At 45.5% G+C, this 16,480-nt stretch overlaps 4 protein-coding genes across 7 annotated transcripts; 2 read left to right on the plus strand and 2 right to left on the minus strand.

Annotated features, from left to right (window-relative positions):
- Positions 1-1,386: 1,386 nt before the first annotated feature.
- Positions 1,387-7,350, minus strand: c9h17orf49 (chromosome 9 C17orf49 homolog). 3 transcript variants are annotated; one of them, XM_035435220.1, is made up of 6 exons: positions 7,086-7,350; positions 5,472-5,566; positions 4,687-4,788; positions 4,096-4,319; positions 3,802-3,909; positions 1,387-3,616 (listed from the first exon to the last, which is right to left on the minus strand). In XM_035435220.1, the coding sequence occupies exons 2-6, from the start codon at positions 5,507-5,509 to the stop codon at positions 3,552-3,554; spliced, it is 537 nt and encodes a 178-aa protein (XP_035291111.1). In that variant the 5' UTR covers positions 5,510-5,566; positions 7,086-7,350; the 3' UTR covers positions 1,387-3,551. The 3 variants fall into 3 exon arrangements, with proteins under 3 accessions (XP_035291111.1, XP_035291110.1, XP_035291109.1); XM_035435219.1 differs by having other exon boundaries at positions 3,802-3,906; positions 6,404-7,350; XM_035435218.1 differs by having other exon boundaries at positions 6,404-7,350.
- A 267-nt stretch (positions 7,351-7,617) lies between these two features.
- On the plus strand, positions 7,618-10,199 carry rnasekb (ribonuclease, RNase K b). Its single transcript, XM_035433569.1, has 3 exons — positions 7,618-7,833; positions 8,748-8,830; positions 9,268-10,199. The coding sequence occupies exons 1-3, from the start codon at positions 7,756-7,758 to the stop codon at positions 9,410-9,412; spliced, it is 306 nt and encodes a 101-aa protein (XP_035289460.1). The 5' UTR covers positions 7,618-7,755; the 3' UTR covers positions 9,413-10,199.
- Positions 10,200-10,792: 593 nt separating this feature from the next.
- med11 (mediator complex subunit 11) lies at positions 10,793-12,926 on the minus strand. The gene is made up of 4 exons (XM_035433568.1): positions 12,845-12,926; positions 12,219-12,310; positions 11,593-11,723; positions 10,793-11,205 (listed from the first exon to the last, which is right to left on the minus strand). The coding sequence occupies exons 2-4, from the start codon at positions 12,286-12,288 to the stop codon at positions 11,062-11,064; spliced, it is 345 nt and encodes a 114-aa protein (XP_035289459.1). The 5' UTR covers positions 12,289-12,310; positions 12,845-12,926; the 3' UTR covers positions 10,793-11,061.
- si:ch1073-143l10.2 (autophagy-related protein 16-1) lies at positions 12,869-16,067 on the plus strand. 2 transcript variants are annotated; one of them, XM_035433567.1, is made up of 7 exons: positions 12,869-12,953; positions 13,184-13,298; positions 13,458-13,521; positions 13,748-13,817; positions 14,267-14,340; positions 15,070-15,321; positions 15,580-16,067. In XM_035433567.1, the coding sequence occupies exons 2-7, from the start codon at positions 13,211-13,213 to the stop codon at positions 15,713-15,715; spliced, it is 684 nt and encodes a 227-aa protein (XP_035289458.1). In that variant the 5' UTR covers positions 12,869-12,953; positions 13,184-13,210; the 3' UTR covers positions 15,716-16,067. The 2 variants fall into 2 exon arrangements, with proteins under 2 accessions (XP_035289458.1, XP_035289457.1); XM_035433566.1 differs by lacking the exon at positions 12,869-12,953 and having other exon boundaries at positions 12,992-13,298.
- Positions 16,068-16,480: the final 413 nt, after the last annotated feature.

The following is a 16,480-nucleotide window of genomic DNA, read 5'->3' on the forward strand; positions in this document are numbered from 1 at the left end:
GCCCTGCCCCCCCCCCATCTCTCCCTGGATCAGAACCCTCCTCCTTGGCCGGAAGCTGAGGCTGGGGTCACTGTCCCCCACCATTTTGAAGAGGTGCAGATGCCGTTGGTTGGCACTGATTAATCTGGTCTCTCTGTAGGTATGGGGGTAATATAAGCCCCCCATCACCATGGCAGCAGGTGGTGTGTCGCTGTGGAGGTAATGCACACACACACACACACTCTCACACACAGGTGCACAAACACATACTGTCACACAGGCGCATACACACACACACAAACACACACACATACTCTCACACAGGCGCACACACACTCACACACAGGCGCACAAACACATACTGTCACACAGGCGCACACACACACTCACACATAGACACACTCATACACACACACATACATACTCTCACACAGGCGCGCACACATACATACCCTAACACACACACACAGGCACATGCACACATACTCTCACAGGTGCACACACACACATACTCTCACACATAGACACACTCATACACACACACACAAACACACATACATACTCTCACAGGTGCACACACACACATACTCTCACACATAGACACACTCATACACACACACACAAACACACATACATACTCTCACAGGTGCACACACACACATACTCTCACACATAGACACACTTATACACACACACACAAACACACATACATACTCTCACACAGGCGCACACACATACATACCCTCACACACACACACAGGCACACGCACACATACTCTCACAGGTGCACACACACACATACTCTCACAGGTGCACACACACACATACTCTCACAGGTGCACACACACACACACACTCTTACAGAGCCAGCATGCCATAGATGCGATAGCTGCCATCTCCACAGCATGAGGACAAATCCAGTAACCAATGAGGTGCCTGTGCAGTCTATATTTCGCACCCTGAGCTTTACACATCTAAGTAAATTATGGCAAAATTATGTATTTATTCTAAATGATTCTTTGCATTTCTTTTAAAATTCTGATTGTAAAATATTTTGCATTCCTGACTTCTCAAATTACCCCAATGTTCAAAAATTGCACAAAAACACAGCTAATAGTTTCACAAATGCACCTTTGTGTTTTACTTGATCATGTGTAAAAAATGGTATGTAGGCAGAAAATTTGCAACTTGCATGTTCCCAGTAAAAATTATATTCAGTCAGAATTGCTGTGACTCAGTTTAATTTAGCTACAATGTAACAACCACAGAACTGTCCTGTGGTAACAACAGAACTGCCTACAGAACATTCTGTGCATTCTGGGAAATTGTGTTTATTATCCACACTTTATTCTTAAACATCTAATAAGAACTAAACTGCTGACTATGCACATTAGAATGCCTAAATCATTTTTTTTTTTTTTTTTTAACATGAAATTTACTTGATATAAGGGACATTTTGAAGCAACTCAAAATGGTCCATTTTAAACTGCCACATAAATTTCGATTGAAAATGCTACGTACAGTCGCAGGGTTTGGTAATTAAGGAACTGTGTAGGGTACCTGCAGTGCACCACAGAAAGCTTTCACCATTCTTACGTTGCAAAGTCAAATTAAAATACACTGTATATGTAAATAGGATTTTTCTATACTCCTGTACAAGTAACCGTCTCCCATGTCAAAATGAAATAAACTATTAAGATGACTTCAGAATTATAGAAGTTTTTTTAAATCTATTTTTTAAAACCTGAAAATGACTTCACGGATAAGTATTCACCACCTTTATATTTACAACCAAAACGGGCAGGTGTAGCTCATTTTCTTGAGAGATCGTTAACAAGATCCAAACATTGGATTACCCATTTTAAGCTGCATGACTGTATGTCACTGACTTTGTAAGGCCTCAAAACTGAAACAGCCAATCGTGCTGTCATGAAGACCATGGACCTGCCCGAGGAACTCTGAGATGAAGCTGTTCGGAGGCAGAAACCTGGGGAAGGTCATAGAATGATACTAAATGACAGAAACTGTTCAGAGATCAGCAGTCTCTTCAGCACTTCACAGATTTGGCCTCCTTGGGGAGTGTGGTCAGACAAAAGCCACTTCTGAGCCTAGGGCAAGATGGGCGGGGCCAATTACAGGCAGATCCTGAAAATTTTGGTGTATGATGGATCGGCGATAAATGTTTTCTGTAAATGTAAAATGTAAGTTTAATAAACATGGTTTTGTATCATGTTAGATTTATTCTGTTGGTGAAGGGTGGAAACATTAAAATGTTTAGGTGTAATGGGACTAAATTAAAAAGTTCAGGGGGTTGAATACATTCTGAAGACACTATACATCAATAATTTCATCAAAATGGTGGAAAACTGATTCTTGAGAACATACATTTGTCCTCCAAATGACAGAGGCAGCTAAGTGCAGAAATGCACTCTGGGGCATGGAATCATCTGGACCACACCAACCCTGGCTGGCCAGTCGCTATGACAACAGCCACAGTGTTACCCAAGGAGGGAGGGTTTTGCCCCCCACTGGCTGATCAGGCTCCGGCTCCACTCGCACAGTCCTCCAGCATTATGACTACGCAGCTCATGGACCATGACTAACCGTCGGGAATGAACACCGGTCTACAGACAAGATAAGTCTCTACAAACTGCCAATAGAATTTAAACTTTAAAAAAAAAAATTATAAGTTTAAAAGCCTTAGAATATTTACATTACAGCTAAATTATTTTGTTATAAGCTAGCACTAAGACAGGATTCACCATCTGCACTACCCCATTGAAGTGGATTCAAAACCAGGACTGGACATGTTTTAACTGGTCCCAGCTGCTCCGCAGGCCTGCATGCCCCCTAGTGGTAAGCCCCTGTTACTGCAGTTGAGGCTTGCTGGTGCCACTCCGAGGAGGTGTTAGTGCTGGATACCACAGAACACGTCTGGAGCAAATTCACCCCAGTCCCAATCACACACAAGTCCTGCAGAGCTCTGTAAAAACCCATTTACTGTCAGAAGCAGCACAGCAGGAACTCCAGCCCCAGATCCAGGGACCAGATCTCTCTTCCTGAGTCACAGTTACATCCAGATTCAACAGGACAAATCTACATTTGCTTAAATCAGGAGTCTCACGCAGCAGGTGCAATCTGTAACAGCGAACACTGTCATTCATTGGGCCTGTGGTAGCCAGCCCTGTTCCTGGAGATCTATCCTCTAAGTTTTCACCCCAACCCTAACAAAGCACACCTCATTCAACAGCTAGAGAACTTGTTGAGCAGCTAACTGGTAGAGGCAGGTGTGCCAAATTAGAGAATGGTAGATCACCAGGAACATTGTGGGTTACCACTGTTTTGTGAAAGCAGCTCTTTGAAAGCACTGTGTAATCTGTTGGTTCTGTGTGGAGAATACTGTCCACACAAACGCTGGAACACCATCTCAAACAAAACATCACTGCAATATTTACGGTACATAAAAAAAATAATAACAATAATGGTAAACTACAAAAAGGTACACAATAAAAAACATCACTTCCCAATGTTCAGCTGGAACACAGCTCTGAGGGAGGGTCAAAGGTCGGGGGTCAGCGGGAGAGCAGGGGAAGGTCACTGGAGTTCATGATGAGGCTGGAGTCCAGGTTGAGGCTCTCTGGAAAAGGAAAGAGAGGATTCACACACAGCACACCTGTTACGCCCCTGACCTGTGCCCTGCTGTATAAATGCACAGTATGAGGTGTCCCTCTATCAGAGTAGTGTAACTATGACGGGGGGGCAGCCCCGGGGGGTAGGGGTGGAGGTTTTGGGCTGTGTGTGGCCAGGCCAGCAGAGCCTCACCTTGGTCAAAGTTGAGCTTCTTGGAGGCAGAGCTCTCTCCCAGCCCCTCGATGTCCACCAGGTCGCTGTTAGCATCCGAGTCGTTGAGCGCGCTCAGGGTGACGTCTGCTGGAGGACAGACAGACGCACGGACACACACGCACGTATTTAAGCCAACCACAGAGGACAGAGAGACAGATACACAGACACACACACATTTACACAAACCAGAGACAGACGCACAGAATATGAATGAGTGTGGAGCTGTGACACAGGTGAATATGAGTGGAGAGTTCTCACACAGGTGAGCCCCACCTGCTGTCTTCTGTTTCTTGATGGCGGGGGGAGCGGGGGAGGGGTTCTGCAGGCCCGTCGTCACGACCACCTGCGAGGTTGGCACGGTGATGACTGCGGGCGGGGCCGGAGCGGGCGCCACGGTGACGCTGGTCTTCTTGGCGACCTTTTTGGTGGAGTCCGAGGACAGCGGCATCCTGCTGTCCTCATACAGCTTCCTCTTCACTGTGGTCTTGATCTGAGCCCTGGGGTCAGAGGTCAGGTGGGGTCAGAGGTCAGGTGGGGTCAGACAGATGGTGGGGAGGTGGATAGTAAGGAGGAGAGTTCAGGAGAACTGGAGCAACGTTGTGAAACAGAGGCTGTGCATCATACGAATAGGGACTGGAGAAATAGAAAGGCTGCAATGATGGAGAGAGAAGAAAAGAGGAGGTGCAGCCAAGAGATAAAGGAGGGAGAGAGTTCTAGAAGAGAGAGAGGAGACAGAGAGAGCTCCAGGGGGCAGAAAGAGAGAGAGGCGGAGAGAGAGGGAGAGAGAACAGGAGAGAGTTCTAGGGTAGAGAGAGAAGTAGAGAGAGAGGGAGAGAGACAGGACAGGAAGTGGGCGGTGCTCACACAGTGCGCTCCTTGATGACAGAGCTGATGGTGTTGAGGTCGTCGCCGAATCGGCGCACGGCGGAGCGGAGCATCTCGATCTCGGTGTCCGTCCACTTGGCCCTACGATCACACGGACAGGAGGATGAGGAGGGCCGAGGAAGAGGATGTGATCCGCAGGGTGCCAGGGGACCCCGTCATACAAGCTAAAGTGAGGTTACCCACTTATTACTCCACGGTAACCCCAGGGATTTCCCATAAGGCAATGTGCCTCGTTAAATTCACCAGTGTGATCTCCCTCCATGAGCTGATTTCGGTGACACTAAAGATAACAGTGAATATTATATGAAAGAATGGCACTAATATAAACAGGAGAGGAAAATGGCCTCAGAAACAGACAGGATGGATTGTAATTGTTCTTAAGGAGGTTTGAATGTTAAAATGTATGTGTTCAGTGATGCATAAATCCTGGATTCAGAGACGTGGGTGACTCACACACTCACTGTCAGAAGCCTGTGGGACTGGGAAGCCCACTGCTTCCTGTACAGAGTCAGTTGACTGTGAGTGAGTGAGTGAGTGAGTGAGTGTGTGTGTGTGTGTGTGTGTGTGTGGATATGCGCATGTGTGTGTATGTGAATGCATGTGTGCGTGCATGGGTATGCGCGTGTGTGTGAGTGTGTGTGTGTGTGTGTGTATGTGCATGTATGTGTGTTTGTATTTATGTATTTGTGTGGGTGTGCATGTGGGTGTACGTGTATGTATGGGTATGGGTATGGATGTGTGTGTGTGTGTGTGTTCAGACTCACCCTGCTGGAGAGGAGTCTGCCACAGGGTGGAGCTGCATGGTGAGCTCACCCAGCTTAGTGAAGGCAGCACCGGCTGCCGAAAAGATTTCCCCCACCTGAAACAACACACACACACACACACACACACACACACAAATGCACGCACACATAGAAATACACACACAGGGGACACGGAAGAGGGAAGTACTCAGAATAAGTCACATTCATGACTGTTAATCACTAAAAGATAAACATGAAAAGTTAAGAATTCCCAGGTTTAGGTTCAGGGTAAAGATGAGACCCATTTCATGGTAGGGATTAGATATTTATCATTCAAAAAAAAAAAAAAAACCTTTAGAACTCTGGACAAATAAAGATCATTTATAGGGACTAATTTTCCTACACTGAATTAATGTTTGATTTACAGATGCGATTACCGCCAGGGTCGGTTATTCCAAAATTGGACCATCTTAAATGTAGAGTTAGAGAGCACTGTGACGTACACAGTTACACTCAAACTGGGGATGCTGTAGCTAATTAGAGAAATGTGCAAACATTTCCAGCCAGCTTCATGAAAAAGAAGCACATTTCTTGCCATGACACGAATCTGATTTCGGCTGTGTCCTGGTTTTTAACAGTAACGTCTATTTTCCATCAGCATGTTTAAAGATGGAACAGTTTAATATAAGCCATTTTTATGACACAGGTTAAAACAATCATATTCATTACTGCTTCGAAGGGAAGTCGTGGGTTGCAGGTAGCCCGTTTGCGCTAGCTAATTTACTTTATTCCTCACGTTTCAGTTTATTTGTGATCCACATTGTCCATTAAAATATCCGTACATGGGTGGCGAATGAGACGGAAAGCCGTGCAAACTGCCAAATACGTGCTACTGCGCTACAGCTCTTAAGAGAACTGTTGTAATAATAATGTATAACCGTAGGTTTTCTCACCTTGGTTGAAGCTGATGTCATTTTGCCGCTATACGCTCCGAATACAGTTTACCATTCAGCGCTAGCAGGTTAGCCAGCGAAGAGAAGCAGAAACTGTAGACAGCTTTGAGATTATCAAGTTACTTTAATCACCACCTACGATTGTTACTGGTTTGCTCTCTCGTTAAAAATCGTATCGATTATATTATAATATATATATTATTATATTTATACGACAGATTCGAGCTCAGCGCCAAGGATGCGCACAAAGTTAACTGGCTTGCTATTCGATTAGCCAGTTGGCTAGCAGTGCATTGCTAGCAAAACTAAGGTTTCTGTAGGTTTTCGGCTGTATGTTATTTTGACGGCAGACCCAGACCGACTTTGGCAAAAATCCCAAACTCTGATTTGCAAATGCAAATTCACTGATATATATTTTCTGACCTCACAGCCACTAAGTAGCAACCGGAAAACTGAGTTAGCAGCTAGCTAAGAAAGCCCATTCAACCCCAGATGGTAAAACGCACGACTTGCAATTGAAGTTTTAAAAATCCCTTTCACAGATTCACCAGCGTGGTTTCAAGTGGACTTTCAGCTCTAAGGACTTTGCGCTCTAAGTTACCACATTTATTTAATGGCTATGACTATTAAAATAATTACATATGGAAAACAAAAATAACACAAACGCCGCAGGGAAACGTACAGTTCCCCAGCATGCTCTGCGCAGCTTGTCTCTAATTAGTCGAAGACACTTCACGTTGATCTCTGATTGGTCAGAAGTCCTGTTTGTTCATTTCTTTAAAATTTACATACAGAATTATCAGGCCTACATTTCTCTAACACTTTACAGTTGACAGGTGAACAATGCGAATATTATTTGCACAATAGATCAAATTCGAAGCGAATAAAATGTACACTAATGTCGGATTTGAATTTCTCTCATCTCCTTGACGTCAGCCCCCCCAGCTGACACCTCACGTGATCTTTATAAAGCCCCGTACTATGTTTGCATAATGTGGGGGATATGTTGGTTAGTTACCTTTGTTAAATTAAATTTAAACACATAAAAATACCCATAATATAAATTCTGAATAATAAAATACATATGATATTTATACTAAGATATAAAATTAGTATTTAAAACAAATTTGTCCGAGTCAATTACCACAGAATTGCCTATAGCGTTTATTACACCCCCTATAATGATGGTCTCTTCTTCGACGAGCTCACCCGACTGCTTCCGTAAATAGCCGAATCAATCTGTCAGCTGATGAAGAACTACTGTCGTCCTTTAAAAAATCGAATGTCTATTTTTTAGGGCCGAGAATATATACTACCGCCGTAGCTAGCTTGATAAAAACGTGACACAAATCATGCCATCTCTTTTATTTTGCGGTCCAAAACTGGCCGCTTGTGGAATTGTGCTAAGCATCTGGGGAGTTATAATGCTGGTAAGAATACAATTTTGTTCTTGCTAACCGGGCGGTAAGCTAAAGCTAATTTACGCTAGCAAATGTCGTGTGCAAGTGAAGCAAGCTTGCTAGCTAATTATTGCGACTGTAGTTAAAACAGGACGTTAGTAAGCCGGTAGCACTGTGTAATCATATTAGATAATCGTTATGGTTTTAAGGAATTGTCTGAAATAAACTGTACAGTGTGAACTCTGACGGTCTCTAGCCATCATTTGTTAGCTTGCTAATGCTATCCACCGATTTGTGGATAACGCGAAATTGCCAAATAGTACGCTTTGTCATTTACACTGGGTCATTTGATTGGACGGGTTAAACCTGAATCGCCGCAGGTGCAAAGTGCCTATCGTTAGTTAGCTAATTTGCAGCGTGGTAGCGGCGGTTATTTTCATGCCCGATTTCATTTAACAAGGGCGCGTAGATTGCACAGACACACATATATTATGTATCATCACGCAGTTCTGTTCGCATGTGTTCAATTCGCAGGAACAACAGTTTTTAGTTCTCTGAACACATTAACTTGCGAGTTACCGAACTGCGGCCTAATCATGACGGATGTCATTTGAGTGATTTATCCTGAAATGCAGAAGAGGAACCGTGGCCACATTTCGCAACGTTTGGGTTTTTGGAATAACACTGACTTCCTGTATTAGTTTTTGAGGTGTAGCCTATAAGAAAATTAATTCGGAGGGAGGGTATCACTTCAGTGTAAAAGAAAGTAATGAAATGTTAAACCTGTGTAGCTGGGAAAGTCAGCAGTGCAACTTTACTCATGAATAACTGGCTCAAATCGCGATAGAATATGAGGTAGCAGTGAAGGCCAACGGGTCGCGTATCTGAAAGGCTGAACGTTACTGTTGACTCTGAACTGCTCTCTCGTCGTCTCTCTGCGCTAGGTGATGCTGGGCATCTTCTTCAGCGCTCACTCTGCCGTGCTGATCGAAGACGTGCCGTTCACGGAGGAGGACATACGCAACGAGTGAGTCCTCCCTCCAGCTCCCCGTCCTTCACAGCTGATCTGGGATCAGTCTGCCCATCGCTGATCTTCACCTCAACCGGCTTACTGCAGGACTGTGATGGTGGTACAGGCAGGGCTGGTTCTAGGCATAAGCAACATAGGTGATCACCTAGGGTTGCATCTGTCCGTGGGGGAGATGGGGTGGTGAGGGGTTGGGGAGCAAAAAGGGTCCAGAGTCACCATCTCCTGCACCCACCCCCCACCCCGGTCCAGAATCTTGCCTAGGGCGTCAGGAAGGCTAGAACCATGCCTGGATACAGCATCAGGGCAAAATGGTGTTCTCCAGTGAAATGTAATCTCTGGTCACCCTCTCTCTAAAAAGCGCGTAGAAGTTTAGGGGAGTTAAAAGAGAAAACTTTTACTTCTTCATGACCTTGGTTTCTAATTTGTCTCAACAGTAAAAACCCACCGCAGACGATCTACGGACTGTACAACCAGGTCGGCTACAACTGCTTCATCGCGGCTGCCATCTACGTGGTGGTGGGGGGCGTGTCTCTCTGCCAGGTCCGGCTCAACAAGCGCAACGAGTACATGGTGCACTAGCGACCCCCTACTGGAACGAAAGAGCACTGCATTTTCCTCAAACAGGAAATGCAGCGATCTTACAACTGGATTTTAGGCCTAGCATAGATCATACTGAATTTTATAGGTAACTGGTTGATAACAGATTAATTTATGACAGGAAAAACCAGCCCCTGATCATTCACAAGAGTTTCAGAGTAATAAATAGTGTATCTTATGCACAAGATTAAAATGTTTTCCCTCTTGAACCAAACCACAGGACCACACCTTTGCTGTAAATATGTTTGCATGTCCAGGGTTATTTTACACATTCATTAGTTTCCAATAAGCAGTGCAGAGAAGCTCTGTAATACAATGATATATGTAACTACTACTTAGTCATTATCAGGTTGAACATGTATTTAAAATGTCTAGTAGGATGTGCTTTTTTCCATTTCTTGCTGTTTTCCCAGTTTAAATGAAGCCATCCAGGTCAGATGGCTATAGCTGTTCAGGTGTGTGAGGTGTGCTTGTGTATGGTGCCCATTTTGAGTGAGTTCTGTTTGCTCCCCTGTTAGTGACACCAGTGCTTAATCCAGTAAGTCATTAATCACACTGTTCCTACTTTAATGGAGGCGTGTAGCTTTCTGAAAGGGCCTACCCTGCTGGACTGAGATGTGTTTACAATATTTATTGTACAGTGGTACCGTTTCAAACCTATGCCCGCGAAATGAAACCTGTCGTCTGTGTATCTGACCCGAGTTTGTCGATGTTGTTGGGCCCACCCAGCTGTGATGTGTGATGCAGTAAACTCTGATTGTCATGGAAACACAGCGCCTCTGAGTGTTTTTTTCAGGACCACGGGTACTGCAGTGTATGGGCAGACCGCACAGCCACCAAAGAGCCACTAAGCTGCCAATATCATAAACATGAGAACTGCACACAAATGGGCATGAGGATGCATCATGCTCGTTACACTACAGGCATTTATGTTTAGTTCCCTTCTAGCCCTGTTCTGGAGATTTACCATCCTCTAGGTTCTCAGTCAAACCCTAACAACACACCTCATTCAACAGCTAGAGATCTTCTTGAGCTGTTAATTAGTAGAGTCAGCTGTGTCAAATTAGAGTTCAAATGAAAACTTAAAGGATGGTACATCTCTAGGAACAGGGCTGGGCAGCCCTGTCTTAATCCTTTCAATACCAACATGATTCCTGCAATTTACTGACAACTAAAAAAAAAATAATTTCACCAACATTCAGGACAAAATTATACAGTGGTGTGCTTTCATTTAAATTCTCATGGACATGCAGGAGAACCTTAGTATTTATCTACATATTTCTCTTCCTTAGAGAACTTTTATAGATCTACTTAAAAAAAGAATTGGTACATATGCAATGAACAATCATGTATATCAAAAAATTCTGAAAAAAGGTAAAAAATATTTATTAAAGGAGAAAGGAGCTATGCTTCAAATGACTACATGTACATAATGTAGTTTGTACATCAGAGTCCTTTGGGTTTGGGGTCATGTATGTGTATGTCAGGTTTGTCCAGTGTGTGTGTGAGAATGTGTGTGAGCGCGTGCACGCGTGCCTGTGTCAGGTTTGGGGGGTCCGGTGTGTAAGTGTGTGTGTGTGTGTGTGTGTGTGTGTGTGTCAGGTCTGGGGTGTGCAGTATGCGTGCGCGCATCAGGTCTGGGGGTCCAGCATGATCTCGCAGGTGCGCCCCAGCTCCCCCAGTTTGACGCGGGCGTACTCGGCTCGGTTCAGCGCCATCTGGCAGTCCTTCCGCGCTGAGTAGGTCGAGCCCTCATGGGGCTGGCCTGTCGCCACCTGGTCAGCAATAAACACAATCATTATCTGTGCCAGTGCTGTCACACTCCAGTCCTGCAGGGGGCGCTTTGCCAGCGCTGTCACACTCCAGCCCGGCAGGGGGTGCTGTGCCAACGCTGTCACACTCCAGTCCTGGAGGGGGCGCTGTGCCACTCAATAGTACAGCAGTAAATATATACCGTCTGAGGTGTGTATACCAGTGTAAGGTGTATATACCACTGCAAGGCGTATATACCTATGTGAGGTGTATATACCAGTGTGAGGTGTATATACCTGTGTGAAGTGTGCATGCCAGTGTAAGGTGTATATACCTGTGTGAGGTGTGCATACCAGTGTAAGGTGTATATACCCTTGTGAGGTGTGCATACCAGTGTGAGGTGTGTATACCTGTGTGAGGTAGCGTATTTGGGAGCTGAGCTCATTCTCCACCCTGTTAATTGAGCCAGTGAACTGGGTGAGTTGACGGTCCAGGAGACTAGCATTGTGCTTCTCCTTTGACAGCTCCAGCACCACATTTCCTGGGGGGGGGGGGAGACAGAGAGACAGAGCATATCATTTGGCACCTGAAGAGAGACCGTTACAGTACCTGTTCAACAGGAGGAATGTTCCAATTCCACTATACCTGCCGGAATTTAAATGCACATGCTATAATGAAATGCTCTCTCCCTGCCTTGGTAATTCAAACGTGGACACGCTCTATTCCAACGACCAGAAATCCTATTCGGGCATCCGAGCGGCAAACAAAGCTCGTGACATGGAAAGCAAATCACAATGAATGATAATCAGATGCAAGATTCATTTACGCGAATCTTACGCCGTCACTCTTGCAGTAAATAAACTTCTCCCATGTCAGCTCGAACCACTAACAGACACGCAGGTGTCACAACTCCACCCTGCGATAACCACGTAGTTCGGATTCCTCACACCGGGGTTCTAATTTTAACACTTGCCACTTAATTTCTAGACTGGACTCTTCGAGCAAAGTCCCGTCCAGGCTCGTTTAGGACACATACCTGCGCACTGCAGCACGACGGCGATCTCCCTCTCCACGTCCTCCAGTGCGCGCAGTCTTTCGTTCGCCATCACCTCCGCCCAGCACCTTCCACTGCACAGCGAGAAAGACACAGGGGGTTAAACAGGCACGCAAAACTGTGCGTGGTAAGACGAGGGCGTGGTTGTCAGCCCACGTTAAACTCTGTAGCACGGTAAACAATCAAACAAGCAACCAGTTAAGTACGATAGTTTCACCAGTGCAATTTAATTCATCAAACGTAAAGCTAATGAAAATCCCACTGAGACAACGGTACCTGGCTAGCCCACTAATTGCACAAATAATTAAAAACAGAAGAGTATGCGAGTTACAGCGCAAAAATGTATACCCGTAACTGCCTCTATAGTGAAAACACACAGCTGAACAATTAGCACATCTAAATACACAGAAGGGCACGACTAGCACGTTAACATTAGCCGTATAACTACAATAGAGCTCAATTCCAATGGAAATGCGAGGTGGGTTGGCTATAGCTCGGTAGCCACCAACACTGCGATGGCCATCATATTATTTATAATTTAACTTCGGTTTAATGCACATTCGTTTCCACAGCAAACTTTCTGAAATGTATAACTAATCATTTATCACCTTTTATGTGTATTGCCGTTCCAGAGCCCTCTGTTAGTCGCACACCGAACACGTAAACAGTTCGTTCTGCGATTGATTTCACGGAAAGCACCGAGGGACAAACTGTGCGGTAAAACTAAAAAAGCAAACATTTTTTTCTACCAAATAGGTGCAAGGAATCAGTGTGTAGCGCAGACTGGCCTGGTTAATTGATTAGCCGTTTGGAATTTCGCGACTGTGGGGTCTTTACGTAACATGCAATACAACTGTTTTAATTGGAGCAATGACCCAAATCGTCGGCGAATAAACACATTAGGAACAGAAACTAAGCAACAGAAACATTTGTTTCACATTTTACAGAAAACAATCCTGTTCGGAACTCAAGCAATGGAGAGGTGGAAGAGTCATGTTCGTGCGGAGCTTTTCCAGAGAGACTGTCAGCAAAAAGAACCCTTCAGTGGCCTCATTAAGTCATGTAAGCTTGCCAGTTTCTTTGCGCCTATACCAGTCCGCTATATAATTGTGTTTTAAAACACTTATTATGGTGTAAACTTCCAAAACTTTATACCCTGTTGTCATTCTTCGCATGTTGTGTGTCTTGTGAAAGGCTACAATTACATATCTTCGATTTTAGATTCCCGGTTGTTGGAGAAATGCGAATTACACGAGTGCTTTTGGGACGAAAAGCAGGGATCCAGGTACAAAATCGCAACGCACCTGTGACTCACAGTCGCACGTGGCAGATCAGTAGATGGACTGCAGGGCTGCAAGATTTTTCCGTCCGTGTTTAAACTCGTAGCCTGTTCAACATTAAAGACCTATCAAACGATTCCACTGTAGAATTTTTTTATACTTCAGCTGTTAATTATAATGATCATCAGAAGAATAATATATACATTAATAACTGTCTCTCATCTGAGGCAGGTTTGTGGAATCTCCTGAAACGCTGCAGCTGCAGCTTCTGTTAAAGGAGGGAGAACAGGTTAGAGAGAAGGTGCGTTTTCCTGCCTCAAACTCAACATACACACTCACTCACTCTCTCTCTCACTCACTCTCTCACTCACTCACTCACTCTCTCTCTCACTCACTCACTCACTCACTCACTCACTCACTCACTCACTCACTCACTCACTCACTCTCTCTCTCACTCTCTCAGCTGTATCTGTGCAGACGGAATTCAGTCTCAGTAACTGGCTCACTAGCAGGACACTACTCATCATAGCACTAAGGATTCAAACCTGCAGCCTTCTTATTACATGTACAGTCTCTTGCTCTAACCCAGTAAACCCTAACCCACAGCACTGGAATGCTGCGGGTCTAACCACACAGGACATGGATCTCATTTCAACTTTATTGAGGCGGGGGGCAACAGCAAGGACATTTTATTTAGGATTTAGTCAACTTGACCCTCCCCCTTCAGTTCCGCTCTCCTCCCCTCTCCAGCTCGCCCAGAGGGTCACGGACCTGATGAGCTCCCTGTATCTGAAAGAGGCAGAGCTGCAGTACTGTCACTCACAGTGAGTAAATAGCCAATCACGGCTGGGGAGCGATTGATTGACTGATGAACCTCGCTCCCTGCAGGAGCACTGAGCTCTGGTCAGTGCTCTGTAAAGGGACGCTGTCTGAGCTTCAGGTGGTCATTGTCCCAGCACTGATCAGAGATCAGGGCTGTTGTACGTGAGCACGCTGAACAGGGGCCACGTACGTTTCTTTAGTTCATCTCCTCAGAGAAATACGAAGGTTCTCCTGCATGTCCACAAGGATTTAAATGGAAGCACACCACCGTAACAATTTTTTTAATTGTTAGTAAACTGCAGGAATGGTACTGGTATTGAAATGATTATAAAACAGGGCTGGCCCAGATTTGTTCCTTGAGATGTACCGACCTTTTCACTCCAATCCTAATTTGGCACACCCGATTCTACTAATTAGCAGGTCAATGAGACCTCTAGCTGTTGAATCTCCAGGAGCAGGGTTGGGCAGCTCTGCCCTAGCTGTTGAATGAGGTGTGCTTTCTTAGGGTTGGAGTGAAACCCTACAGGACGGTAAATCTCCAGGAGCAGGGTTGGGCAGCTCTGCTCTAGCTGTTGAATGAGGTGTGCTTGCAGTATAGTGCAGATGTGCAGCAGGTGGAGCAGGGTTGGGCACGGCTGGACTGCAGTATAGTGCAGTATGGTGCAGATGTGCAGCAGGTTGTTTGAGCTGCATGGCGACGCTCCGACTCGCTGTCCTCTGTTCCTGCTCAGGGTGTCCCGCTACCACAAGGAGGCGCTGTCCCTGGCCAGGAGCGCTGGTGCTCTGCAGAGCAGCCTATTGGACTGCGAGTTCGCCCTGGAGAGCCAATCGAAGGAGCTGGCGGCTCTCCAGGCGGAGCAGGGCACGAGGGGGGCGGAGCTTACAGCGGCACGGAGAGAGGTGGAGCACCTGCTGGAGCGCTGGATGGAGGAGAAGAGAGAAGAGGCGGAGCGAGTGAACGAGCACAACAGCACGCAGGAGCGGTGAGACAGGCAGGCAGACAGACAGACAGAAACACAGACAGTCAGTCTACAAACCAGAACAGCTTTTAAAATTATCCTCTTATTCTGTCAGCTTTTGTCTGAGTGACAAATGGCCTAAGTTCTGGAAATGATTATCCTTTTTTAAACATAAAAAACATTGCATTTGACAGGGCGTGTGAGTCAATGTGTGCATTTGATCATCTGAGTGTGTAAATATGTTTATCCTGCTGATCTGTGTATTCTGTTTATGACCACCAGATGGCACCGGTTCACCAGCCAGCTGGCTAAGCACTGCCGGAGAGGTGGGCAGCAGCAAAGAGGTGAACCTGAGCAGCTCACCTGGACACCACCTGATACACCTGCAACCTGTGAGGAGACAACTGAGCCACTCTGATACAGCCACCCACACACGTGCACCTAATACACACACATGCATCAACACCTAACGCACACACATACACCAAGACCTAACACACAAACTATCAAGCCAAATAGCTGTAGCCAGTAAGGTCTCTGTCCCTGGTTTACACATGTAACCCCCCTCCATTTCCTGACCAAATGCTAACAAACACCATAGTATACTCTGAATGTAACAGACACATAAATAGAACAGAAGTGCTCTGCCTTAAATGAACACCCTCTAAATGCACAAATGACACAGAAATTCAAAATAAACATTTTTTAAAAAAGAAGTTTTATTTTTTTCCTGAAATGCTGTACAAAATAAAGAAGCAACATGAATCGTCCCACATTGTGTTTCTCTTGGTTCCATTTATCTGTTTTCTTGACTGAATGAAGGTTTTTTGTTTCTTGGAGCAGTCACCATCGTCCAGGGAGAATGGCAGTGCTGATATTTTACATGTCACCAATGGAATTTACTGAAGCTGTGTCCCACCTGGGAATCAAACCTGCAACCCACTGGCTGTGTGTAACCATGACAGCATCGTGCTTATGCAGTCACGGTTTTATTAAATAATCTTTATTATTTACTCCACTGGATAGCAGGCGGTGACTGTTGTAGTTGTCGGGCGAATCCTCCACGGGCTCACCCATGTGACGTTCGATCCGCCAGCACGCACACACCAACGTTCCAACTCCTCCCCAAACACGCTGGCGGTGACATCACCCAGTAAGCTCCGCCCCTCACAAGCTCACGCAT

This window comes from Anguilla anguilla, chromosome 9, assembly GCF_013347855.1.
Source record: "Anguilla anguilla isolate fAngAng1 chromosome 9, fAngAng1.pri, whole genome shotgun sequence".
In the NCBI taxonomy this organism is placed as follows: Eukaryota; Metazoa; Chordata; class Actinopteri; order Anguilliformes; family Anguillidae; genus Anguilla; species Anguilla anguilla.

Excerpts from the sequence above, each read along its gene's own strand:
- c9h17orf49 (XM_035435218.1), bottom strand. The coding sequence starts at position 6,424 with ATGACATCAGCTTCAACCAAG. Across the intron at positions 5,567-6,403 it reads TGACATCAGCTTCAACCAAG|GTGGGGGAAATCTTTTCGGC; the intron begins GTGAGAAAACCT and ends GTGTTGTTTCAG. Across the intron at positions 4,789-5,471 it reads GCAGACTCCTCTCCAGCAGG|GGCCAAGTGGACGGACACCG; the intron begins GTGAGTCTGAAC and ends GTGTGATCGTAG.
- rnasekb (XM_035433569.1), top strand. The coding sequence starts at position 7,756 with ATGCCATCTCTTTTATTTTGCGGTCCAAAACTGGCCGCTTGTGGAATT. Across the intron at positions 7,834-8,747 it reads TCTGGGGAGTTATAATGCTG|GTGATGCTGGGCATCTTCTT; the intron begins GTAAGAATACAA and ends TCTCTGCGCTAG. Across the intron at positions 8,831-9,267 it reads GAGGAGGACATACGCAACGA|TAAAAACCCACCGCAGACGA; the intron begins GTGAGTCCTCCC and ends TTGTCTCAACAG.
- med11 (XM_035433568.1), bottom strand. The coding sequence starts at position 12,288 with ATGGCGAACGAAAGACTGCGCGCACTGGAGGACGTGGAGAGGGAGATC. Across the intron at positions 11,724-12,218 it reads CGTCGTGCTGCAGTGCGCAG|GAAATGTGGTGCTGGAGCTG; the intron begins GTATGTGTCCTA and ends CCCCCCCCCCAG. Across the intron at positions 11,206-11,592 it reads AAATACGCTACCTCACACAG|GTGGCGACAGGCCAGCCCCA; the intron begins GTATACACACCT and ends ATTGCTGACCAG.
- si:ch1073-143l10.2 (XM_035433566.1), top strand. The coding sequence starts at position 13,079 with ATGCAATACAACTGTTTTAATTGGAGCAATGACCCAAATCGTCGGCGA. Across the intron at positions 13,522-13,747 it reads GACGAAAAGCAGGGATCCAG|GTTTGTGGAATCTCCTGAAA; the intron begins GTACAAAATCGC and ends CATCTGAGGCAG. Across the intron at positions 14,341-15,069 it reads CTGCAGTACTGTCACTCACA|GGTGTCCCGCTACCACAAGG; the intron begins GTGAGTAAATAG and ends GTTCCTGCTCAG.